This window comes from Pristiophorus japonicus, chromosome 2, assembly GCF_044704955.1.
Source record: "Pristiophorus japonicus isolate sPriJap1 chromosome 2, sPriJap1.hap1, whole genome shotgun sequence".
Lineage (NCBI taxonomy): Eukaryota > Metazoa > Chordata > Chondrichthyes > Pristiophoridae > Pristiophorus > Pristiophorus japonicus.
The window spans coordinates 17469684-17497468 of NC_091978.1; the positions used below are offsets into that span (position 1 = coordinate 17469684).

Consider the following 27785-nt stretch of genomic DNA (forward strand, 5'->3'; position numbering starts at 1 on the left):
GGATGGAGCGGCCGGGTCGTTTGCCGTACCTTGTGCGGTCGATGGGCCGGCTGCTGGTGGCGATCTCCTGGAGGAGGACGGAGACTCGGTGGGGGACGCGGGAGAAGATCTCGAGTCCACCGCCAGTGAGGCGGTGGATCTGCTCGCGACCGCCGCTGAGACCCTCCTCATTCCTGCAAAGGAACTCCGGGATTTTTTGGCCCAGAGCCAGGGTCGCCGCAACCAAGCCCATCTGGCCCTGGGAAAATGGTCCGAGCCAGAGCTGATCAAGGGGTCCGTCCGCGCCGCCGCTAAAACCTTGGCCGCGGGCGGGCCCTTGACAAAGGCGCAATACCTTGAGCAGCGCGAGCTCGAGGGACTCCTCGCTGGGCTGCGGAGGGAGTGGAGGTCAACAAAAGACTCCGCTCCCTCCCCCACAATAGGTTAAGGTAGAGGTTGCACTATGCTTTTGCCATGAAGATAACCATAGCCAGCCTCAACATCAACGGCGGCAGAGGGGCACGCCGTAGATTTGACAATTTTTCGCTCCTGCGGGAGGGGAAATATGCGGTGTGCTTCCTGCAAGAAACCCACACCGTTCCAGGAGGCGAAGCCACGTGGCTCCTGGAATGGCAAGGAGAGGTCCGCATGAGCCACCTCACCGCCACTTCTAGTGGGGTGGCCATCTTGCTGGGCCCGCATTTTCAGCCGGAGATCTTGGGGGTCGAGGAGCCCGTGCCAGGCCGCTTGCTGCACGTAACGGTTCGCCTGGGGGACGTGCCGCTCCATCTCGTGAACGTGTACGCCCCTCAGCCCGGCCCGCAGCAAACGCGCTTCTTCGAAGAAGTGTCCGCTCTTCTTGGCTCCGTCGACGTTGGCGACTGCATTGTCCTCGGGGGGGATTTTAACTGCACCCTCGAGGCGAGGGACTTCTCCGGTGCCCCGCAGAGCATGACGGCGATCGAGAAGTTGAGGGACCTGGTCGGGTCCTTCGACTTGGTGGACGTCTGGCGAAATCTCCACCCCGACTCCAGCGCCTTTACTTGGGTGAGGCCTGGAGTAGGATGGTCCAGAGTCGACCGCCTTTACGTATCTCGGGCGTACATTTCCTGCGTCCCGGCGGCCTCCATGCGGCCGGTGCCGTGTTCGGACCACCACCTGGTGTGGGCAGAGCTCGCTCCGCTCGAGGACGGGGTCCGCGTACTGGCACTTTAACAACCGGCTGCTGGAGGGCGAGCGGTTCCAGGACTCGTTCCGTCGATTCTGGGCCGACTGGAGAAGGAAGCAGGGGGGCTTCCCCTCCTTGAGGCTATGGTGGGACGTGGGCAAGGCTCACGTCCGCGTCTTCTGTCAAGAGTACGCGAGGGGGTCGACCAAGAGGCGGGCGGCCAGGGTCGTGCGCCTAGAAAAAGAGGTGCTCGACCTGGAATCCCGTCTCGGTCAAGTCGTCCAGGACCCGGCCCTGCGGACGGTGTACGAAGCGAAGAAGGCCGCGCTGAAGGACCTGCAGCTCGTCGGGTCCCGAGGCGCGTTCGTGAGGTCGCGGATCCGGTTCCTGAGGGATCTGGACCGCGGCTCCCCCTTCTTCTACTCGCTGGAAAAAAGGCAGAGTGTCCGTAAGCAGCTCTTGACGCTGCTGGCCGACGACGGCTCTCTCGTCTCGGATCCGGAGGGCGTCAACAACAGGGCCCGTGAATATTACGGGGCTCTGTTCTCTCCGGATCCGTCCAGCGAGGAATCGCGTAGAGTTTTGTGGGAGGACCTGCCGAAAGTCAGCCCGGAGGGCGGTGAAAATTTGGAAGCTCCGCTAAGCCTGGCGGAGCTGACCGGCGCCCTCGACCGGCTCTCGAGGGGAAAATCCCCGGGGCTGGACGGGCTGACCGTGGAGTTCCACAGGGCGTTCTGGGACGTCCTGGGGAGCGACTACGCGCGGGTCCTGGGGGAAAGTCTGGCGACCGGGGAGATGCCCCTCTCTTGGCGCAGGGCAGTCATCGTCCTGCTGCCTAAGAAGGGCGATCTCCGCCTCCTTAAGAACTGGCGCCCGGTCTCCCTCCTCAGCACGGACTACAAAATCTTCGCCAGGGCGATGCCTGCTCGCCTTGGTGCCGTGCTGGACCACATGATCCACCCCGACCAGTCCTACACGGTCCCGGGCCAGACAATCCACGACAACATCCATCTGGTCCGGGACCTCATCCATCATTCCCAGGAGGCTGGTCTGTCGGTCGCCTTCCTATCTCTCGACCAAGGGAAGTCGTTCGACAGGGTGGATCATGACTATCTGCTCGGAACTCTGCCCACTTTCGGGTTCGGGACGCATTTCGTCGCCCGGATCCGACTTTTGTACGCCGCCGCGGAGTGTCTGATTAAGGTTAACGGGTCCTTGACGGCGCCCCTTCGCTTTAGGAGAGGGGTGCGCCAGGGATGCCCCATGTCCGGCCAGTTATATGCCATCTGCGTGGAGCCTTTCCTGCGCCTCCTGCGGACGAGGTTGACGGGACTGGCTCTGCAAGGGCCGGGCGTGGAGGTCGTCCTCTCGGCTTACGTCGATGACGTGCTCCTCGCGGTAGAGGATCCCGCTGACCTGCGGAGGATGCGTGAGTGCCAGGAGATTTACTCGGCCGCATCCTCTGCCAGGATCAACTGGGAGAAATGTTCCGGACTCCTGGTGGGTCAGTGGCGGGTGGACTCCCTGCCGGAGGAGCTCAGGCCTTTTGCCTGGAGCACGACCCATCTCCTCTATCTGGGAGTCCACCTTAGCCCCGACGAGGAAGCCTGGCCGGCGAACTGGCAGGAGCTGGAGGCCAAGGTCGCCGCTCGCCTAGGGCGTTGGACAGGACTGCTCCGAGTGCTGTCCTACAGGGGTCGAGCGTTAGTCATAAACCAGCTGGTGGCCGCAATGTTGTGGTATCGGCTGGTCAATTTGACCCCTCCCCCTGCGTTTGTCGCCAAGATACAGAAGAAGCTGGTGGACTTCTTCTGGAACAACAGGAAGCACTGGGTCTCTGCCGCGGTCTTGAGTCTCCCGCTTGAGGAGGGCGGTCAGTCGTTGGTGTGCATCAGCGCCCAGCTCGCGACTTTCCGTCTTCAGACCCTGCAGAGATACCTTTACGTCGAGCCCCCTCCTAGGTGGTGTGCTCTGGCGACGTATTTCTTCCGCCAGCAGCGCGACCTCAATTACGACACGCAGCTCCTGTTTGTGAACTTGGGGGGTGTCAGGACCGCCCTCCAGGAGCTGCCTGTCTTTTACAAGGAACTCATCAGGGTCTCCACCAAGCGCAGCTCTCCGCCAACTGGAGTGGCAGCTGTCCTGCAGGAGCCGCTGCTCGGGAATCCGTACCTCTACGACCGAGGTTTTATGTGGCGGTCGGAAGAGAGGGCTGTGGCTGGTGAGGTGACCAGGGTCAGGGACCTGCTCAATGGCGGAGGAGCGGGCTGGATGGTGCCAGGCATGCTGGCGCGGCGCCTAAATTCAGCCAACGTCCGCCGCGCGGCCGAAGCCATCGAGTCGCTAAAAACAGCTTTGGGCCCTGACTCTGTTAGGTGCATCGAGGAGGCTCAAGCACGTGGGGAGATCCCGTCTGAACTGACCCCCGTCCGAACGGAATTCCTCATCGGCGCCAAACCCCGGAACCTCCCTCGGGGGCCGGCGCCTCACAACTTGAGCCGCCTCGGGGAAATCCCCTCCGTGCCTTTCAGTTCCGCGCGCACTCTCAACTTTGCCATTCTCGCCGGCCGTCCGGACACGCCATGGCGTACCATCTTGCCGTCCAGAGGAGGCGGGGGTCCCCGATGGAGGGCACTCTATGCGGGAGTCCTCCCACTATTCATCGGGGACTTGGCCTGGAGGGTGGTGCACGGAGCAGTGCCGTGCAACAAATTTTTAAGCCGGTTCACGGACTCCCAGGCCGCCTGCAATTTCTGCGGTCTGGAGGAGTCCGTGTTCCATGTTTTTATTGAGTGCACGAGGTTGCAGCCCCTGTTTTATTATTTAAAGGGGCTGCTCCTGAAATTCTGGCTGCACTTCAGTCCCACTCTCCTGATCTTTGGGCACCCTGTGCGGAGGGGAGCGGGTAGGTCCGAGGGCCTCCTCGTAGGACTGCTCCTGGGCACGGCCAAGGGTGCCATCAGCCGGTCCAGGCAGCGGGCAGTCGAGGGGGTCGTTCAACCTGACTGCCTGCCTCTCTTCCGCTCTTACATCCGGTCCAGGGTGTCCTTGGAGATGGAGCACGCGGTGTCCACCGGTACGCTCGCGGCCTTCCGCGAGAGGTGGGCACCGGAGGGACTGGAGTGCATCATCACGCCCGGCAACCAAATTTTAATTTGATTTTATGTTTTAAAGTTTAATTTGTTTTAATTGCCGGTGCTTTTAGTGTCCCCCTCCCCTTTTATAGGGGGCACTGGAAAAAAAAATGTGATATTAGTGCCAGAAAAAAAGGGCCTTGTAAATGTCTGGTGTGTCATCCAGGTCGGGGGGCACGGATTAATGTTTATGTTTTTCAGGTAAACTCCAAAAGAGTTTCATGCACAAGGACCCCCAGGTCCCTCTGCACCGCAGCATGTTGTAATTTCTCCCCATTCAAATAATATTCCCTTTGACTGTTATTTTTTCCAAGGTGGATGACCTCACATTTTCCAACATTGTATTCCATCTGCCAAATCTTAGCCCATTTGCTTAATCTATCTTAATCTCTTTGCAGCCTCTCTGTGTCCTCTACACAACCCGCTTTCCCACTAATCTTTGTGTCATCTGCAAATTTTGTTACACTACACTCTGTCCCCTCTTCTAGGTCATCTATGTATATTTGCTCAACCATTGGTAGTTGTGCCTTCAGATGCCTAGGCACCAAGCTCTGGAATTCTCTGCCAAAACCTCTCTGACTCGCGTCCTCTCTTTCCTCCTTTAAGTCACTTCTTAAAACTATCTCTTTGACCAAGCTTTTGGTCATCTGCCATAATTTCTTCTTATGTAGCTCGGTGCTAAATGTATTTGTTTTGTCTTAAAACACTCCTGTGAAGCACCCTGAGACGTTTTACTACGTTAAAAGCACTATATAAATAGAAGTTGTTGATGACATGGGCTTCATGAGCAAAGCCGGCATTTATTGCCCATCCCTAGTTGCCCTCAATAAGGTGATATCTCCCCACAAGTGAACATCCTCTCATAAGAACATAAGAAATAGGACCAGGAGTAGGCCATTTGGCCCCTTGAGCCTGCTCCACCATTCAATAAGATCTGATCTTGGCCTCAACCCCACTTCCCTGCACACTCCCCATAACCCTTGACTCCCTTATCGTCCAAAAGTCTGTCTATCTCCACCCTAAATATATTCAATGACCTAGCCTCCACAGCACTCTAGGGTAGAGAATTCCACAGATTCACAACTCTCTGAGAGAAGAAATTCCTCCTTATCTCCGTTTTAAATGGCCAACCCCTTCTTCTCTACATCTACCCCAGCAAACCTCCCCCATAATTTTAAAGATCGACTTCCTGGATATTATGAATTAATGTGCGGATATAATGCCTGCACCTTCAGGGAGATGAGGGGAGAAAGCTGATGGGGCAAGATGGAAATGTTACCGTTCTGCGTGAGTTTTGTCGAACAGACGAGTGTGGAAATCTGGAAGCTGTCCCTTGAGCAAATAGGATGTCCTCCACCGCTGCTCCTGAACGAAGAACCCAAACTTATCTTCTGATCACACATCTGTTTACTGGAAAAGTTATTTAGGTAGATGGTGGCATCTTCAAGTTTTCTACTATCACCCTGCAGTTGAAAGGTTAAAAAGAGTACAGTTGGTTGTGATATCACGTTGAGATTATTCACATCCTATATTTTTGGTGGTCTTGCGGATGCTGCAAAGCAGGATGAGGAATATCGTTGATGGGGAGGTGAACATTTTTCCTTCTTTGGTACCATCAAGTATCATGGACCTTAGGTCAAGAATAGCATGGGAGTCGAGCTCAATCTCCTTTGTTCCATTCGATCCCGTGGGATTCCCCGGGATTTTGCTTAAAATGGCCCCCATTGCCAGTCTTTCCCACTTCCTCTTCTCCATCCCCTTCTCTCTCTTCCCTTTTCCCTTCCCCTCCTCTTTCCTCACCCCATTCCTCCTCCCCCTCCCATCTTCCTCTTTGCTCTCTCCCTTACCCCACTTTTTTGGTTTTCCTTTCAAAACGTAGGTCCCTTGCAGTCAGATTCAGGTGAATTTATAATGGGGAACAAGGAAATGGCAGACCAATTGATCAAATATTTTGGTTCTGTCTTCACGAAGGAAGACATATATAACCTTCTGGAAATACTAGGGGACCGAGGGTCTAGCAAGAAGGAGGAACTGAATAGTCAGGAAATTGTGTTAAGGAAATTGATGGGATTGAAGGCCGATAAATCCTCGGGGCCTGATAGTCTGCATCCCAGAGTACTTAAGGAAGTGGCCCTAGAAACAGTGGATGCATTGGTGATCATTTTCCAACAGTCTATCGACTCTGGATCAGTTCCTATGGACTGGAGGGTAGCTATTGTAACCCCACTTTTTAAAAAAGGAGGGAGGGAGAAAATGGGGAATAACAGACCAGTTAACCTGACATCAGTAGTGGGGAAATGTTGGAATCAATTATTAAAGATGAAATAGCAACGCATTTAGAAAGCAGTGACATGATGGATTTATGAAAGGGAAATCATGCTTGACAAATCTTTTGGAAATTTATGAGGATGCAACTATTAGAGTGGACAAGGGAGAACCAGTGGATGTGGTGTATTTGGACTTTCAAAAGGCTTTTGACAAGGTCCCACACAAGAGGTTGGTGTACAAAATTAAAGCACATGGTATTGGGGGTAATGTATTGATGTGGATAGAGAACTGGTTGGTAGACAGGAAGCAGAGAGTAGGGATAAACGAGTCCTTCTCAGAATGGCAGGCAGTGACTAGTGGGGTGCCGCAGGGCTCAGTGCTGGGACCCCAGCTCTTTACAATATACATCAATGATTTAGATGAAGGAATTGAGTGTAATATCTCCAAGTTTGCAGATGACACTAAGTGGGTGGCGGTATGAGCTGTGACGAGGATGCTAAGAGGCTGCAGGGTGACTTGGACAGGTTAGGTGAGTGGGCAAATGCATGGCAGATGCAGTATAATGTAGATAAATGTGAGGTTATCCACTTTGGGGTCAAAAACATGAAGGCAGAATATTATCTGAATGGCAGCAGATTAGGAAAAGGTGAGGTGCAACGAGACCTGGGTGTCATGGTACATCAGTCATTGAAAGTTTGCATGCAGGTACAGCAGGCGGTGAAGAAGGCAAATGGCATGTTGGCCTTCATAGCTAGAGGATTTGAGTATAGGAGCAAGAAGGTCTTAATGCAGTTGTACAGGCCCTTGGTGAGGCCTCACCTGGGATATTATGTTCAGTTTTGGTCTCCTAATCTGAGGAAGGACATTCTTGCTATTGAGGGAGTGCAGCGGAGGTTCATCAGACTGATTCCCGGGATGGCAGGACTGACATATGAGGAGAGACTGGATCAACTGGGCCTTTATACACTCGAGTTTAGAAGAATGAGAGGGGATCTCATAGAAACATATAAAATTCTGACGGAACTAGACAGGTTAGATGCAGGAAGAATGTTCCCGATGCTGGGGAAGTCCAGAACCAGGGGTCACAGTCTAAGGATAAGGGGTAAGCCATTTAGGACAGAGATGAGGAGAAACTTCTTCACTCAGAGAGTTGTTAACCTGTGAAATTCACTACCACAGAGAGTTGTTGATGCCAGTTTGTTAGATATATTCAAGAGGGAGTTAAATATGGCCCTGACTGCTAAAGGAATAAAGGGGTATGGAGAGAAAGCAGGAAAAGGGGACTGAGGTGAATGATCAGCCATGATCTTATTGAATGGCGGTGCAGGCTAGTTTCTATGGGCCCAAGTTTCCACATGATTTGCACCTGATTTTTAGGAGCAACTGGTGGAGAACGGACTATCTTAGGTATCGCAATTCTCCACATTTTTTTTTCTGCAGTTCTAGTCAGGTAGAACAGTTCCACTTTGGAACAGAATTTTTTCTTCAAAAGGGGGCGTGTCCGGCCACTGACGCCTGATTTCAAAGTTTGCACAGTGAAAACGTACTCCAAACTAACTTAGAATGGAGCAAGTGAAGATTTTTGTAGAACTGAAAAAACCTGTTCTACACATTAAAAAATCAGGCGCAGGTTACAAATTAGGCGTCCAGAACGAGGTGGGGGGGGGGGGAGGAAGGGAAGTCATTAAATTCTATAATAAATCCTTATTTATACTTATACAAATATTATACAAATAAATCCAACCTGAATAAACATTTATAAGCAAAGAAAAGATTAAATAAACCATCTTCCTACCTGTGTGAAAGTGCTTCAGGCAGGCCTTTCGGGACCGAAGGCTGAACGGGCCGGACCAAGACTTCGGGCAGAGCCCGTCCCCAGCACCAGATTTACAGGTAGGTGGCGTTGAGTCGGGTCGGGTCGGGTCGGGGGGAGGGAGGGAGAGAGACGGAGGGAGGGAGGGAGAGAGAGGGGGGGAGGGAGGGAGAGAGAGGGGGGAGGGAGGAAGAGGGGGAGGGAGGGAGAGAGAGGGGGGAGGGAGGGAGAGAGAGGGGGGGAGGGAGGGAGAGAGAGGGAGGTCGGGGAGGGGGAGGTCAGGTCGGATCCAGTCCGGGGGCGGGGGGGGGGGGGGGGAGCGCGGGTCGGGTCGGGTCCAGTTGGCGGGGAGGGGGGGGGAGCGGGAGCAGGAGTGCGGGTCGGATCGGGTCCAGTCAGCGGGGGGGGAGCGGGAGCAGGAGCGCGGGTCGGGTCGGGTCCAGTCCGAGGGGGGGGGGGCGGAGCGGGAGCGGGAACGGGAGTCGGGTCGGGTCCAGTCGGGGGGGGGGGGGGGGCGGGGAAAGCTGGAATCTGGTCGGCTCCAGTCGGGGGTTGGGGGGGAGCGGGAGCGGGAATAGGGTCGTGTCCGGGGCAGAGGGAAAGCGGGAGCGGCAATCGGATCGGGTCCAGTCCGGCGGGGGGGGGGAGCAGGTGTCGGGTTTGGTTGGGGGGGGGGGTGGGGTGGGAGCAGGAGTTGGCCGTGGGAGGAGCCGTATTCACGCAGCCCCAGTGAGGCCATTCAGCCAGGGCTAGGGGCTGCATGCTTCGGGCCCCTCCCACACAGTTCGGCGCCTGGAGCTACTGCACTTGCGTGCCCACTGTAGCACGAATGTGCAGAGGTCCCGGCACTGTTTTCATGCTGCGCTGCGCCGAGGGCCAGAGGACCTGCAAGGAGCTGGAGAATACCGAGGATTTTTTTAGGCGCACTTTGCTGCGCGAAAAATGGGCGTCCAGGTCGGGACTGCGCCGTTCTAGGCGCGTGTGGAAACTTGAGCCCTATGTTTCTAGGTTCGAAGGGCCGAATGGCTTACTCCTGCACCTATTTTCTATGTTTCTATATGCTTATGAATCCCACAGGGGATTATCAGAAGGGGTTCAGAAATGACTGCACGGATAGCAAGGTGTGTCACTGTGTAGTTAGTCTCGAAAATGTGATTCTGTTGAATAAAGTTAAGGACGTGAGAAAGGCCCTTTGGTCCCATCAGTCCTACTTCCCCCATGTTCGATTTGTCTATTAAAACTTTCTCCCATTATCTATTAATCCCTTACTCCCTTGCCTCACCTGAAAAAAATATCAAGCAGACTTGCTAATAGCTTTCTAACCCTCAATCCTCCTTCTCAAGAAGATAGCAATCAGTTACTTTTTTAACAAGTGCCAGTTGACTGTAAATCAACGACTTTCTCTCGGAATTCCCACTAATCTGTCTGGGAAAAAAAACGATTTGTCTGTTCTCTAACCTTGCTAGAAGTTTGCCATTTTTCGACTGGTATAAGGGTTCGGCAATTTAGGATTGAGAAGAAACTTTTTCTCTCAGAGGATGGTGAATCTTTGGAATCTCTACCACAGAGGGCTGTGGAGGCTCAGTTTTTGGGCATGTTCAAGACAGAGATCAATAGATTTTTGAATGTTCAGGGAATCAAAGGATATGGGACAGTGCAAGAAAGTGGAATTGAGGTAGAGGATCAGCCATGATCTTATCGAATGGCGGAGCAGGATCGAGGGGCCTACTCCTGCTCCTAATTATGTTCTTCTGTATCTTCTGGTCCTAAGCTCATCGTCCAATTTAAATACTGTGCCTTCTTCAACCTTTTCCCATCCCTTTCATTATTTGAAAGAATTGTGCTATAAGCATAATTTAATGTAGTCATTTCAATGCATAGTGTAACCAAATGCTTACAGTCCCACTCCCCAGGGAGTTTAGCAATTCAACTTCTCTAATTGGGAGCTTGGAGCAGTTACAAAGAACAAAGTCCCTCCAGAGCCCGGCATTTCATCATCTAATTGAATATCACACAGCCACGATCATTCTTCCTTGTAGGGCTTAATAGTTAACTTCATCCCTTATGCACCTTTCCTGTCTTATGGGTGTAGGAAAGATTGATTACATCTACTTGGGTCAGCCATCGTATAATTGGTCATGCCTGGGTGGAGAAGCACATTATTGATTGGTTATGGCTGTCATCAATTTGACCACAACTGATTAGTCCTGGCTAGGTCTGGTGATCCTCCATTACAAGACGTCAAAGAGGAACAATCTGTTCCTGGCGATATACCCCCCAACTCATTATATCAGGTTTCTGCAATATATGTTAAATGGACATAAATTACTGTGGTTACACAATTGTTATGTGATACAAAGTCATTATGTTAGGCTACCAAGATATTATTGGATCATTATTTTATTCCTTTAGTGCTTATTAATGCTAATAAGGTTAAATATTACAGTACCAATGAAGATAGATAGGCCATTGCTGGAGCACTGGACATTTTTACAATCTATAAACATTGAATGATCTCAAGGGTTGTCACATATCGATTACTGTTCTTCAATTTACAAATCTAGATTTTTCATGCATTTATTTTTACACATGAGCAGATTCAAAAGTACTCCTTCCTTTATGAAAAATTGAAGGAGACATTATTTGAGTTGGTATTTTTCACGTTTTTTTTGATCAAGTGTCAGCTTTTACTCTAACCCAATCTCAGAACATCGCTGTAGCTTCTCTGAAGGACACAGTCAATTTACTACAAACTACAGCTGAATTATGGGCGCGCTGTGAACAGGTGACCAAAGTCATTTGAAAAGAAAATGGCAATTTGCATTTATATAGCGCCCTTCCTGACCTCTCAATGCCCCCACAGTGCTTTTCAGCCAATCAATTAATTTTGAAATACAGTCACTGTTGCTATTAGACGTACATGACAACCAATTTGTGCGCATTAAGATCCCATAAACAGGAATTAGGTCAATTCTCTCGAGCCTGCAGACAAAGCAATCTATCCTGAGGCACCCAGGCCAGCTTTGAACTTACATTCAAGAGCAGAAAAACCACATTCAAACTCACAGTACCCCACCACCTATTATTCATAAATGTGTTGCGACTGATTAGATAGCTAAAAAGAGTGCAGTCAATGTGGTGTAAGTGAATTCTCAGAAGGCATTGGATAAGTTGCCCCACAAAAGGCTTGATAGAAAAATCCAGCCATGTGGTGGAAGGGAAAATTCAGTCACATGTTACAAAAGTCAACCGATGAATAGAACATAAGAACATCAGAAATAGGAACAGGAGTAGGCCATTTAGCCCCTCGAGCTTGCTCCGCCATTCAATAATATCATGGCTGATCTGATCTTGGCCTCAATTCTACTTTCCTGCACGCTCCCAATAACCCTTGACTCCCTTATCCTTCAAAAATCAGTCTATCTCCACCTTAAATATATTCAATGACCCAGCCTCACAGCTCTCTGGGGCAGAGAATTCCAAAGATTCACGATGCTCTGAGAGAAGAAATTCCTCCTCATCTCTGTTTTAAATGGGCGACCCCTTATTCTGAAACTATGGGCCCTAGTTCAATATTCACTTGCTGCATCTACCCTGACAAGCCCCCTCAGAATCTTATACGTTTCAATAAGATCACCTCTCATTCTTCTAAACTCCAATGAGTATAGGCTCAGCCTTTCTTCATAAGACAACCCCTTCATTTCCTGGAATCAACCGAGTGAACCTTTTCTGAACTGCCTCCAATGCAAGTATATCCCTCCTTAAATAAGGAGACCAAAACTGTATACAGTACTCCAGGTGTGGTCTCATCAACGCCATGTACAGTTGTAGCAGGACTTCCCTACTTTTAGGGATACTTATAGGAAACAGGGAGTTAGGTTAATAGGTTTTGCACAGATTGTAAATGATTTGGAAGAGCTGTAACCCAGGGGTCAGCGTCGGGTCAAGTTTTGGTCTCACCATATATCTGATACGGATTTGGCTACGGGGAATATTATTCAAAATATTTTGATGACACAAAAATAAAGGGCTGTGCAAACAGCGAGGAGCACTGCAAGAGACTAAAGGAAAAGGCGACCAGGTTAACAGAAGGGGCAGACAGGTGGCAACTGCAGTTGAATACAATTGAAAATGTGAGTTAATAAATCTTGGGAGGGAAAACAGGAATGGGAATATACATTCAATGGAAAGATGCTGGATGAACAGAGAAACATAGTATATAATTGTATGAAAGTGTGAGGATAGGTAAGACCATAATAAGACAATTTTGGGGGGTTTATACATAGGAACATAGAATATAAGAGTAAAAAAGTAATGATAAATTCGTACAAAATATCGCTTAGGTTGCCCTTATAAGCTTGTGTGCAATTTTGGCTTTACTATTAGAACATAAGAACATAAGAATTAAGAGCAGGAGAAGGCCATATTGCTCTTCGAGCCTGCTCTGTCATTCAATAACACCATAGCTGATCTTTGACTCAACTCCACTTTCCTGCCCACATCCCTTGATTCCCCTAGAGTCCAAAAATCCATCGATCTCAGGCTTGAATATACTCAAACACTGAGCATCCGCAGCTCTTTCAGGTAGAGAATTCCAAAGATTCACAACCCTCTGAGTGAAGACATTTCTCCTCATCTCAGTCCTGAATGGCCGACCCCTTATCCTGAGAATGTGCCCCCTAATTCTAGATTCTGCTGGCAGGGGGAACCAGCCTCTCAGCATCTACCTTGTCAATCCCCCTCAGAATGTTTCATTGAAATCACCTCTCATTCTTACAAACTCCAGAGTATAGAGAAAGGAAATTAAATCCACAGAGTGCGCAGTATAGATTCACAGGAATGCCACTGATGGGAAACTCGATATGAAGAGGGGCTTCAGATTCTGAGAGTATTTCAAGTAGAGGAAAAAGCTAAAAGGGAATATAATAGAGCTTTTTAAAATTGTGAAGGCTTTTGATAGAGTGAATAGATAAAAGATTATTTCCTCCAGTAGAAGAGTCAGTGATAAGGGATCGTCAATTTAAAATTGTCATTTAAGAAAGTGAGGAGACAGTTTCAGAGAAATTTCTTTACAGAAGATTTTTGGTGTATGTAATATTGTGCCAAAGGGAGTAGTTTAGGCATCTTTTGAGGGAAGCGTGGATAAATATTTGAAGCAGAGGAAGATACAGATCTATAGGGAGAGTGCAGGATAGTACAAATTTTGAATTGTTCTAGCAAAGAACTGGTACAGACACGATGGGCTGAATGACCTCCTTCTGTATTGTAAACCACTATGGTTCTAAGACAGCACAGAACGAGGAAAGCCCGTTTAGCTCACAAGCCTAATCATTCCATGGAAGCTCTGCAATAAATCCTTTCATGGACCAACCCCCACAATCTCAAAAGAATGTTGTCTATAAATACTATCTCAGAGGGTTGCAGGGTCAAGTCCCACTCTTGGAACTTGAGCAAATGATCTAGGCCGGCACTTCAGTGCAGCACTGAGGATGGGCTGCGCTGTCGTAGTCTAAAAGCTGAGCTTCCAACATTGTTTGTGATAGGGCATTTGAATGCAACAACACCAACTTGCTTTTATATAATGACTTCAGCATAGTAAAACATCCCAAAGCGCTTTACAGGAGCATTATTAGACAAAATTTGACGCCGAGACACATGAGGTGATATTAGAACAGGTGACCACAAGCATAGTCAAAGAGACAGATTTTAAGGAATGTCTTAAAGGAGGACAGAGAGGCAAAGAGGTTTAGGGAGGGAATTCCAGAGCTTAGGTAGCTGAAGGCACGGACACCAATGGTGGAGCGAAAAAAGTTAGGGATACGCAAGAGGCCAGAATTGGAGGCAGTGTTCTCAGAGGGCTGGAGGAGGTTACCGAACTCATTGCATGATACAAAATATAAGTTCTCCCAACCTGTTCCTTCATATCTTCAATGATGAATTTAAAACAATGCCCTTTAGTTACTGCCTAGCCAGCTAGTGGAGATAGTCTGTCCTTATTTACCATCTCATTTCATTGGGTCCACCCAATTGATTTAATCCCCTGAAGGAGGAGATCAACCAGTGAGTAGGGTTTTCAATATAAAGTTCAAGATACAATTTGATTGTGCACTCATCCCAGCCAGATGCAGCTTGGTTGGAGGATGAGAGCTCTCATGGCATCACCACACACTGCTCCCTAAGGCAATGTTGTCAGGCCCCAGTCCCACTGCTCCTCCATGCACAGTTCTGCACATCTGTAGCCCATTCACTGGACCTCCCACCTTCAAATGGCAGCACAAAAGCACTAGGGGCTAGAATTTCCATTGGCTTACCGCCCGGCTTCTGGCGGTATTGGCCATTATGGGCGATAACCAGGTGAGCGAGATAATTCCCCAGCTGAGTTACGCCGGCGGTTTTCAGGTACCGCTAGGGCGCGAACCGCGGGTGTGCAGCATCCTCAGATCGCCCTGGCGCGATATTTGGCTCAGCGGGAACCCGTAGGTAGCTTTGAAAAATAAGGCCCACAAGGATCAGCGCAGCTGGGCAGTAGGTGAGTAGCTCTGCAAGAAAAAGGTTTGTAATTATTTTTAAAATTATTTTAACATTCTGTTGTGGTGATTTAGGTTAAAAGGGTCCTGAGAATGTTTTCATGATTTTTTATGTTCTGTTTTTTGAAAAAATATTTTTTGTGTTTTTCTGCTTCTTGGTCCAACCCCACAGCCTCAGGATAAATTTTTAGTGATTTTTTAAATTTACCGTCCAGTTTCTTTAGGAACCGCCCAATCGACCCTAAATTCCACTTTTCACCGAGAATCTGGGTGCAACGCCCATTTTTCTCGCTGGGCGGATTTTTTTGGGGGGGTGAAGTTTTCACCGGCGATAATCTTGGGAATCTTAGCGGTCTTTTTGGCGGCAATCAGGCGCTGGCAGGTTGTTAGGTCATTCTAGCCCCTGGAAGAACTCTGATTTGGATGCAAGCAGATGAATTATGGCATTTTTGATCCTAAGGGCCAAAATTGCCCCTTCCGATTAGGCCTCTGGAAGCCTGAAAGCGACGGCCATGGGGCAGCATGGAATGGCCGCCGACTCTCCACGGAGGGACAGACATTTTGGAAATTGCCCTTCCTCAGGTTTGGAGCGGTATAGGGGACCTCTCCGCCTGTTTTCCCGCTGCGGCGTTCATACGCCAACCCCTTACCGACACACGGCGACCCCCCTAGTGAAACTGTGACTGCCAGATCTGACCGACAATTATGGCCGCGTGTTCGTTCGGGCCGCCAACAGGCAGCCTGGCACTCCCTCTTGGGTGCCAGGCCGCTGGCCAGGCCGAAACCCTCCCTGGTGGCCCAGTGTTTGCCACAAAAATGGCTATAGAGCTCGCAGCGGCCCTTCCCTTTAACTGATGGGGAGGGACATTGTGACGCGCCAGAGCGATGACGTCATCAGCGCAGCGCTGATGACTGACAGCCTCGGTTAGTGTGCCCCGCCCCCAGTTCATCCCCGCTAGTGACGGCCACTCCGCCCCAACCCCACTTCCGTCCCCATGACGAGGCCACTTCCGCACCGCTCCAAAAAAATCCTTGAAGTTCTGAATTTCGACGGTTAGGCTGCCCCATGCATTGGAGCGGCCAGAACACATCGAAACTGATGGGTGCACTTCATTTCTGGCGGTGGGCAATTTCAGCCCCCCTGTTTTCCTATTTGCTTCATCTCCTTCCTCTCCGCCCCCCCCGCCACTCACACCGACCCCCACAAGACTCCAATTTGAGTCAACGAATCCCCAAGCTCTTTATTCCCAAATTCGATTCAACCTCTGGACATCTCTGCAATATAAGATGTGCAGGAAGGTGACAAAAGACTCTTTTCCTTTCATCCCCAAATATCTATTGGAAGCCTGAGATGTGAATGCCAGCCAATTCTTGATTCAAACTCGGAGTCTTTGATTCGAAAGCAGCTACCAAGATGAAGCAGCTGAAACAAAAGGTTACAAGCCGACTCAAATATCATAGCTATTTATTTTCACCTTGTACAAGATGAGGTCGTGCTCTCCATCTCGCAGGGTTGTTCCATCTGGTTTCATTAGCTTCACGTACGCCATTGCAAATATTTTCTCTCCCTTATCTTTCGCTGTAATATATAAAAACTGTTATAATCATTGGCAATAAGATAGATCCTTCAACTTTTTCCAATTTGCTTTCACCTTCCTTGACTAATGGCTCCAAACCGCTTTCTCTCAAAGATTTAAACAGTTTGCCCTTTACAAAATATACTTGTCTCCATGTCACTTTCCCCTGTAAGAACATAAGAAATAGGAGCAGGAGTAGGCCCTCTGGCCCCTCGAGCCTGCTCTGCCATTCAATAAGATCATGGCTGATCTGATCATGGACTCAGCTCCACTTCCCTGCCCGCTCCCCATAACCCTTTACTCCCTTATCGCTCAAAAATCTGTCTATCTCCGCCTTAAATATATTCAATGACCCAGCCTCCACAGCTCTCTGGGGCAGGGAATTCCACAGATTTACAACCCTCCTCATCTCAGTTTTAAATGGGCGGCCCCATATTCTGAGACTATGTCCCCTCGTTTTAGATTCCCCAATGAGTGGAAATATCCTCTCTGCATCCACCTTGTCGAGCCCCGTCATTATCTTATATGTTTTGATAAGATCACCTCTCATTCTTCTGAACTCCAATGAGTATAGGCCAAACCTACTCAACCTATCTACATACGTCAACCCCCTCATCTATGCGCTTCTGGTTCATCTTACCCGGTCTGTGCTTGAGAGGGCGGGGGGGGGGGGGGGGGGCGGTTGGGGAGGGGCAGCTATGCTCCAAAACCTATTCCTAATATCTTTATTTGCCATTTATATAGGAATTTTCAAACCTTTCCATAGGGTGCATCACCAGAAAATACTGCCTGACTCACATGGTCCTGTGTGCTATATTTACGGCTCAACCACCATCACTAAAACTGATTATCTGGTCAGTATCACATCGCTCCTTGTGGGAGCTTGCTGTGCGTAGATTGGCTGTCACGTTTCCAACATTACAACAGTGATTACACTTCAAAAGTACTTCATAGGCTGAAAAGCACTTTAGAAACATAGAAACATAGAAAATAGATGCAGGAGTAGGTCATTCGGCCCTTCTAGCCTGCACCGACATTCAATGAGTTCATGGCTGAACATGCAACTTCAGTACCCCATTCCTGCTTTCTCGCCATACCCCTTGATTCCCCTAGTAGTAAGGACTACATCTAACTCCTTTTTGAATATATTTAGTGAATTGGCCTCAACAACTGTCTGTGGTAGAGAATTCCACAGGTTCACCACTCTCTGAGTGAAGAAGTTTCTCCTCATCTCGGTCCTAAATGGCTTACACCTTATCCTTAGACTGTGACCCATGGTTCTGGACTTACCCAATATTGGGAACATTTTTCCAGCATCTAACCTGTCTAAACCCATCAGAATTTTAAACATTTCTATGAGATCCCCTCTCATTCTTCTGAACTCCAGTGAATACAAGCCCAGTTGATCCAGTCTTTCTTCATATGTCAGTCCCGCCATCCCGGGAATCAGTCTGGTGAACCTTCGTTGCACTTCGTTGCACTCCCTCAATAGCAAGAATGTCCTTCCTCAAGTTAGGAGACCAAAACTGTACACAATACTCCAGGTGTGGCCTCACAAAGGCCCTGTACAACTGTAGTAACACCTCCCTGCCCCTGTACTCAAATTCCCTCACTATGAAGGCCAACATGCCATTTTCTTACTTAACCGCCTGCTGTACCTGCATGCCAACCTTCAATGACTGATGTACCATGACACCCAGGTCTCGTTGCACCTCCCCTTTTCCTAATCTGTCACCATTCAGAAAATAGTCTGTCTCCCTGTTTTTACCACCAAAGTGGATAACCTCACATTTATCCACATTATACTTCATCTGCCATTCATTTGCCCACTCACCTAACCTATCCAAGTCGCTCTGCAGCCTCACAGCATCCTCCTCGCAGCTCACACTGCCACCCAACTTAGTGTCATCCGCAAATTTGGAGATACTACATTTAATCCCCTCGTCTAAATCATTCATGTACAATGTAAACAGCAGGGGCCCCAGCACAGAACCTTGCGGTACCCCACTAGTCACTGCCTGCCATTCTGAAAAGTACCCATTTACTCCTACTCTTTGCTTCCGTCTGACAACCAGTTCTCAATCCATGTCAGCACACTACCCCCAATCCCATGTGCTTTAACTTTGCACATTAATCTCTTGTGTGGGACCTTGTCGAAAGCCTTTTGAAAGTCCAAATAAACCACATCAACTGGTTCAAATTCCAGAAGATTTGTCAAGCATGATTTCCCTTTCACAAATCCATGCTGACTTGCACCTATCATGTCATCTCTTTCCAAATGCGCTGATATGACATCCTTAATAATTGATTCCATCATTTTACCCACTACCGATGTCAGGCTGACCGGTCTATAATTCCGTTTTCTCTCTCCCTCCTTTTTTAAAAAGTGGGGTTACATTGGCTCCCCTCCACTCCATAGGAACTGATCCAGAGTCTATTGAATGTTGGAAAATGACTGTCAATGCATCCGCTATTTCCAAGGCCACCTCCTTAAGTACTCTGGGATGCAGTCCATCAGGCCCTGGGGATTTATCGGCCTTCAATCCCATCAATTTCCCCAATACAATTTCTCGACTAATGAGGATTTCCCTCAGTTCCTCCTTCTTACTAGACCCTCTGACCCCTTTTATATCCGGAAGGTTGTTTGTGACCTCATTAGTGAATACCGAACCAAAGTACTTGTTCAATTGGTATGCCATTTCTTTGTTCCCTGCTATGACTTCCCCTGATTCTGACTGCAGGGGACCTACGTTTGTCTTTACTAACCTTTTTCTCTTTACATATCTATAGAAGCTTTTGCAGTCCGTCTTAATGTTCCCTGCAAGCTTCCTCTTGTACTCTATTTTCCCTGCCCGAATCAAACCCTTTGAACTCCTCTACTGAGTTCTAAATTTCTCCCAGTCTCCGGGTTCGCTGCTATTTCTGGCCAATTTGTATGCCACTTCCTTGGCTTTAATACTATCCCTGATTTCCCTTGATAGCCACGGTTGAGCCACCTTCCCTTTTTTATTTTTACGCCAAACAGGGATGTACATCCTGAGGTTGTGAAAGACGCTAAATCAATGTAAACTCTTTTTTTTCCAATACCCCGTTGGAGACCACATTGGGCAGGCAATGGATGGGCACGATTACACTGGCTGCCCAATGGCACTAGCTGGAGGACCAAAACCTATTTCGTTGGTCGCGCCCAATTTGAATTTTTTCGGCTGCTTTGCAAGCACTCAATGAGCGCTGATCGGGGGAGGGGGCGGGAAATCCGGAGAGACGAGCTGGATGTTAGGACGTTAAACAGTAAAGAGTGGGGAGATAGGGTCAGGGGTGGGGGCAATCCAGAAGAAGGCAGCACTCATACCAGTCCCACTGTTTGGGGTAACACTGCAGCCACTCCCTCAGTGCAAGACTTGCAGTTGTTCCTTTACTCAAAGATCACATTTGCAACTTATTATTTTTGATCATGGCCTCTCCCCAAGGTCAAGGAGGAGTCAGTACAGGAAGAAAGACAGACATGCATGTATAGAGCACCTTTCATGACCATCGGACACCCTAAAGTGCTTTATAGCCAATGGAGTACATTTCAAAGTATAGTCACTGTTGTAATGTGGGAAACGCGGCAGCCAATTTGAAGGCAGCAAGCTCCCACAAACAGCAATATGATAATGACCAGATCATCTGTTTTTAGTGATATTAAGTGAGGACAGAACACTGGGGATAACTCACCTGCTGTTCTTTAAAATAGTGCCATGGGATCTTTTACGTTCTCGAGAGAGAGAGAGCAGACGGGGCCTCGGTTTAATGCCTCATCCAAAGGATGGCACTTCTGATAGTGCAGCACTCCCTCAGCACTACACTGGAGTGTCAGCCGAGATTTTTGTGCTCAATTCTCTGGAGTGGAACCCACAACCTTCTGACTCAGAGGCAAGTGTGCTACCCACTGAGCCACAGGCCAGCATTAACCAATCTGTTCGAGGAGATTGAGAGTTCCAAACAAATTGGCAGTTCCTATGCCACTAGAGACACCAGTTTACATTTGCTGCTGCCAGGGATAGTGGCTGTAACCATCATTTTAGGTGGTATAATGTGTCTCCTGATGCCTGACTGTCACCTAATGTAAATGACGGCAGTCTCTGAAGACTGTAATATAATTGCGATATTCTTCCCAGTGTCAAGAAGTGACTGGATACATATGGCGATGAAATAACGCTCCGTGCTTGGTGTTCAAAACCTTTTGGGGGAGAAATTGCGTACCGTCCCGTTTGGGGCGATAACTTTGACAGTAGCGCAAAAATATCGCCAGGGGGCTTTGCAAAATGACGGGAAATTCCGGATTAGCACTCCATGAAGGAAGTGGAGCGCTAAATCAAGCGCTACCATTTCCCTTAGAGCGCTAAAGTCTGTAAGAGTGGTGCAGTGCTGCCCAATGTCGAGGGCAGCACTGCCGAGAACGGAGATTCCCTCCCTCCTTTAAAGGGAAGGACCGTCACTGCAGCCGCTGCATGAAAATGATGTCCCGCGTTGCCGACGGCAGCCACAAACCGCCACGATCAGTCCCAAGCACTCCAACAGAATGCAGAGCTGATCGATCGCGGCCGATGAAAATTCCGGATACTGGACTAAAGGGATCAAGAATTTTTTTTTGTTGGATGCAACCATCATCACCTTTAAATACAGCTCCCCAAGTGTGCGGCCTCCCTAACCAACACCATCAGCAGTCGTCGGTGTTGACGCACAGCGATGCTGCAGAGGGCGGAACCAAAGTTCGGGTCCGGGGCGCTACTGGGGCGATGCGCAGCACGGTGACATCACAATCCACGGGCGCAGGAGGTCGAGCCGCTCGGGGTTACCACCGCCTCAAACCTCAACGGGAATTTTATGGGCGTCGGTACCCTCGCCGCGCCCTGTCGCAAGGCTGGTAGCGCCCTGTTATTGTCCCCTGGAGGCACTAACGGGAGGCGCAAAAGAGGTGAATTTCTAGGCCTTTAATCTGCTCTTAAGATTCCTGCACCAAAATTGCAACAAGTTCCGGAATTTAAGGAAAATCAGCAGCTAACCCTTTAAAAAAAAATTAATTCATGGAATGTGGGCGTTCCAACTACGTTGCTGTGGGTCTAGTCACATGTACACCATCATCATCATCATTATCGGTCGCCTGAGGAAAAGAGTGTTTGAAGACCAGGACCTCAAAACTGGCACCACGCCTTTGGTCTACAGGGCAGTAGTGATACCCACCCTCCAATATGGCTCAGAGACGTGGACTATATAAAGCAGACATCTCAAAACGCTGGAGAAGTACCACCAACGCTGCCTCCGCAAGATCCTGCAAATCCGTTGGCAGGACAGATGCACCAACGTCAGTGTTCTCACTCAGGCCAACATCCCCAGCATCGAAGTACTGACCACACTCGATCGGCTCCGTTAGCCTGACATGAGACTCCCAAAGCAAGCGCTCTATTTGAAGCTTCGTCATGGCAACCGAGCCTTAGGTGGGCGGAGGAAATGCTTCAAGGACACCCTCAAAGCCTCTTGATAACGTGCAACATCCCCACCAGCACCTGAGAATCCCTGGCCCAAGACCGGCTAAAGTGGAGGAAGAGCATCCGGGAGAGCGCTGAGCACCTCGAGCCTCATCGCCGAGAGCATGCAGAAAACAAGCGCAGACAGCAGAAGGAGCGTGCGGCAACCCACTTCCCTTCCCCCTTTTCCTTCAATTACTGTCTACCCCACCTGTAGGTTCCACTTTGGACTCTTTTGTGACCTGAGAACTCACTTTTCGAGTGGAAGCAAGTCATCCTCGACTCCAAGGGACTGCTTATGATGAGATAGGCCAGACTGGGTAAGGACAGCAAATTTCCTTCTCTAAAGGACATTAGTGAACCAGATGGGTTTTACGACAATCCGGTAGTTACATGGTCACCATTACTGATACTTGCTTTTTAATCCAGATTTATTTACTTAACTGAATTTAAAATCCCCAAACTCTAGTGGTAGGATTTGAACTCATGTCACCTTATCATTAGTCCAGGCCGTTGGATTCCTAATGCAGTAACATAACATAGAAACATAGAAACATAGAAAATAGGTGCAGGAGTAGGCCATTCGGCCCTTCTAGCCTGCACCGCCATTCAATGAGTTCATGGCTGAACATGCAACTTCAGTACGCCATTCCTGCTTTCTCACCATACCCCTTGATTCCCCTAGTAGTAAGGACTTCATCTAACTCCTTTTTGAATATATTTAGTGAATTGGCCTCAACAACTTTCTGTGGTAGAGAATTCCACAGGTTCACCACTCTCTGGGTGAAGAAATTCCTCCTCATCTCGATCCTAAATGGCTTCCCCCTTATCCTTAGACTGTGTCCCCTGGTTCTGGACTTCCCCAACATTGGGAACATTCTTCCTGCATCTAACCTGTCTAACCCCGTCAGAATTTTAAACATTTCTATGAAATCCCCTCTCATTCTTCTGAACTCCAGTGAATACAAGCCCAGTTGATCCAGTCTTTCTTTACGCCAGGCAGTGTTCAGCTGTACTTACATTCAGCAGATGATCTGTGTTTGAACGTGAAGCGTAGGTGGGTCCTTTGAACGTCTTCAATGGCAATAGCGACCTAGGTCGTGGAACAGCAATTGAAACTAAGTAAGTTCGAGTGGAAATGACTGGCATAAAGTTTGCTGAAGAGGCTGGCAGCAATATTAGGCAGGAGAGGTTTGGATTTCAGCTACAATGACTATCTAGATGGCTGAAAATTCCGTCCTCGCCGGGTGCGTACGGAGTGCACACGGACCCGGCGAGTCCTCGCAAAAGCTGGTTCTCGGGGCGCAATGCTCATGCGCCGAAAACAAGCTTTTCTGATCTGTCAAGATCCCTGGGAGGACATCTGCGCGGCAGAGATTGGGCTGTTTGCCCAGCGAATGTCCTTCAAATTTTTACGCCTGGTAAAAGTAGGCGCATAGCTTACTTTTACCATCATAAGAGTTTTAAAACGTGATTAAATTTAATCATTCATTTTTATGTTAAAAACCCTGTCTATTATGATAAGTTTATTTTTAACCCTATTAAAACACATTAAAAAATTTTCCCAAAAATACATATTTTTTATAAAACATTTGATTACATTTAATTTCAATTAATTTTAAATATGTGAGGTTTTTTATTTATTTATTGTACTGTGTTTCTTGTTTTAGGAGGGTTTCTCATTGATAGTAACGGGAACTCGTAAAGACAGAGATCCCATTATTATCTATGAGAATACCACCTCGTGACTGGTGGACTAGGCCCACGTGACTCCAGCTTTTCCGTACGTACGAGGAAGTCATCTCCCCGTACGCTGCACTTCGAATGAAGACCTCCGACCGGAATCGAGGGCGCATCCGTAACCATCAGGTATTTTGGAACAATTTTTTCGGCTGGGAAGCGTTCATCTGAAGGAAGCCTCCAACCGCAATTTTCCCCCCATCACCAAGTTTGATAAAGGAGAAGAACAGACAAGGTTAAGTTGATGAGTGATCAGTAATGTCAAATAAGGGCCTTAAAAGCCTGAAGTTTGTGGAAGGAAATGAAGACCAGACCTCAAAATTACACATGTGAATATTAGTATGCGATTGCTTAACATATAACAACAACTTGCATTTATATAGCACCTTTAACATAGTAAAATGTCTCAAGGTGCTTTACAGGAGTATTATGAGAAAAAAATTTGACACCGAGCCGCATAAGTAGATTAGCGCAGGTGACCAAAAGCTTGATCAAAGAGGTAGGTATTAAGGAGCGTCTTGAAGGAGGAATGAGAGGAATGAGAGGCGGAGAGGTTTAGTCAGGGAGTTCCAGAACTTGGGACCGAGGGAACAGAAGGCACGGCCTCCAATGGTTGAGCGATTAAAATCAGGGATGCTCAAGAGGGCAGAATTAGAGGAGCACAGACATTCGGGGGTTGAGGGGTTGGAGGAGATTACAGAGATAGGGAGGGTCGAGGGCCATGGAGGGATTTGAAAATAAGGATGAGAATTTTGAAATCGAGGCGTTGCTTAACCGGAAGCCAGTGTAGGTCAGCGAGCAAAGGGGTGATGGGTGAGCAGGACTTGGTGCGAGTTCGGACATGGGCAGCCGAGTTTTGGATCACCTCTAGCATATAAAGTATTAGCAGGCAATTCCTTAGTTCCTCTATTTAATACAATAAAAAATTCATTGGCATCTCAGTTAAACTACACAGGAACATCGGAACAGGAGTTAGCCATTCCGCTCATCAAACCTGTTTCACCAATCAATGAGATCATGGCTGATCTGTACCTCAACTCCATTTAGCCGTCCTAACTCCAAATCCCTCAATACCCTTACCCAACAAAAATCTATTGATCTCAGTCTTGAAAATTTCAATTGACCCCTGGCATCCATAGCCTTGGAGTCCTATTTGACTCTGAGATGAGCATCTGATCCCATATCCGCTCCATCACCAAGACCACCTACTTCCATCTCCATAACATCACCCGTCTCTGCCCCTGCCTCATCTCATTTGCTGCTGAACTCTTCACGCTTGCCTTTGTTACCTCTAGACTTGTCTGTTCAAGAGGAGAATTATGAGGATGTTGCCTGGTCTGGAAAATTTTAGCTATGAGGAAAGATTGGATAGGCTGGGTTTGTTTTCCTTGGAACAGAGAAGGCTGAGGGGAGAACTTATTGAGGTGTATAAAATTATGAGTGGCCCAGATAAAGTGGATAGCAGAGGGGTCAACAACCAGGGGACATCAATTTAAAGTAATTGGTAAGAGGTTTAGAGGAGATATGAGGGTAAATTACTTCAACCAGAGGGTGGTGGGGGTCTGGAACTCACTGCCTGAAAGGGTGGTAGAGGCGGAAACCCTCACCACATTTAAGGGGTGCTTGGATGTGCACTTGAAGTGCTGTAACCTGCAGGGCAATGGACCTAGAACTGTTTGTTCGCCGGTGTGGACACGATGGGCCGAAATGACCTCCTTCCGTGGCGTAAATTTCTATGATTCTATGATTCTTTTCCAATGCTCTCCTGGCCAGCCTCCTATTGTCCACCCTTCACAAACTTGAGCTCATCCAAAACTCTGCCGCCCGTATCCTAACTCGCACCAAGTCCCGTTCACCCTTGCCCCGCGTGCTCGGTGACCAACATTGGCTCACAGTCCAGCAATGCCTTGATTATAAAATTCTCATTCTTGTTTGCAATTCTCTCCATGGCCTCATTCCTCCCCAGCTGTGTTACTTATTCCAGCCCTACAATTCTCCGAGATAGCTGTGCTCCTCCAATTCTGGCCTATTGTGCATCCCCGCTTTTAATCGCTCCATAATTGGTGGCCGTGCCTTCAGCTGCCTGGGCCCTAAGCTCTGGAATTCCCTCCTCAAACCTCTCTGCTTCTCTACCTCTCTCTCCTCTTTTAAGACACCCCTTGAAAACTCCTCTTTGAGCAAGCTTTTTGTCACCAGCCCTAGTATCTCCTTATTTGGCTTCGATGTCAAATTTTGTTTGATAACGCGCCTGTGAAGCATCTTGGAGGGTTTTACATTAAAGGCAACAACAACAACTTTTATTTGTATAGCGCCTTTAAAGTAGTAAAACGTCCCAAAGCACTTCACAGCAGTGTTACAAGGCAAAACAGATAAATTTGACACTGAGCTACCTCAGAAGAAATTACGGCAGATGAACAAAAGCTTGGTCAAAGAGGTATGTTTTAAGGAGCACCTTAAAGGAGGAAAGAGAGGTAGAGAGGCGGAGAGGTTTAGGGAGGGAGTTCCAGAGCTTAGGGCCCAAACACCAAATGGCACTATATAAATGCAAATTGTTGTTGTTGTTGTTGAGAAAGTAGTGGACCAAGGAACGACATGTGAATCCGCTCAGCCTCCGTGCGTTAAATCAAGCATAAATCCAAGGCCTGAAGGAGGTAACAAGATCCAGGGAGAGATGAACTTGCCATATGTGCCCAGGGAATAGTCAGGCACAAAGGAGATGGAAAAAGGACCATACCTCTGTCACCTTGACAATGTCCAGGAAGTACCTGGGGATTCCTGGCGATTCCTTGGGGCGGGGAAATGGAGCACTTGCAAGACCTCCCGCCTCACTTACCTGTTGGATCGCCAGGCGGAGGCAGATTGGAAGCAGCATACAGAATTAGTTGGGTTTAAGATCGGAGGATGAGAGTGAGAGACCAGCAGAGGGTGAGTGGTTGACCAGCAGGACCTAGATCAGGGCCAGAGGCCCTCTGATTTTTTTCAATAACAGATAGTCCCGTGCCTCCCATGGTCAATAAGGCTTCATGAACCTGCTGCAACAACAGGACTTCCATCCCCAGATAACGGGCGAAGGTCTGTGCCTGAGCAATGTTGCGTCAATGCTAATGACTTGACCTCAGAAAATTTTGGAGGTCACTGCATGTCAGGCGGAGTGCACTTAAGAACAAGGAGCAGGAGTAGGCCATTCGGCCCCTCGAGCCTGCTCTGCCATTCAATGAGATCATGGCTGATCATCGACTTCAACTCCACCTTCCCACCAGATCCCCATATCGCTTGGTTTCCATATCATCTAAAAATCTATCGATCTCTGTCTTGAATATACTCAAAGACTGAGCCTCCACAGCCCTCTGGGATAGAGAATTACAAAGATTCACAACCCTCTAAGTGAAGAAATTTCTCATCATCTCAACTCTAAATGGCCTATGCCTTATTCAGAGACTGTGACCCCGTGTTCTAGATTCCTCAGCCAGGGCAAACATTTCTCAGCATTAGCCTTGTCAAGCCCCTTAAGAATTTTATATGTTTCAATGAGATTACCTCTCATTCTTCTAAACTCTAGGGAATATAGGCCTAGTCTACTCAATCTCTCCTCAGAGGATAATCCCCCCATCCCAGGAATCAGTCTAGTGAACCTTCATTGCACTCCCTCTAAGGCAAGTATACCGTTCCTTAGGTAAGGAAACCAAAACTGTACACAATACTCCAGGTGTGGTCTCACCAAGACTCTATATAATTGCAATAGAATTCTGTTACTCTTATACTCCAATCCTTTTATAATACAGGCTGACATACTTTGGATGCACTCTACCTGACTTGAACCTAAGCCCAGGGAGGGAGAAACAAATCAAGGCCCTGACAGCTTTGAGATACCAGAAAGAAAATGAGTTAAATTAGGAGACAACATGATGAGCCTTGAAGTCAGGATGTGAGGCTGCAGTAAGCTCTGCAGTAAAGACCACACAATGTGTTGTGCGTGACACAGATAGAAACTTGGTTCTTAACTCAATAAACCCAAGTGTTTTTCAATAGGTTGTGAGTCAAGGCATAAGAAGTTAATTATGCCTCAGTT

At 48.4% G+C, this 27785-nt stretch overlaps 1 protein-coding gene across 3 annotated transcripts in view; it reads right to left on the minus strand.

The window, feature by feature from the left end:
• The window catches only part of LOC139236054 (dedicator of cytokinesis protein 2-like), a 1544097-nt gene that overhangs the window by 1122428 nt on the left and 393884 nt on the right, over window positions 1-27785 (minus strand). For all 3 annotated transcript variants that reach the window (XM_070866795.1, XM_070866794.1, XM_070866796.1), the window contains 3 exons: window positions 22997-23069; window positions 16365-16468; window positions 5561-5744 (listed from right to left, as the gene is read on the minus strand). In XM_070866795.1, coding sequence (XP_070722896.1) covers window positions 5561-5744; window positions 16365-16468; window positions 22997-23069 — 361 coding nt within the window. The remainder of the gene's footprint in view (window positions 1-5560; window positions 5745-16364; window positions 16469-22996; window positions 23070-27785) is intronic.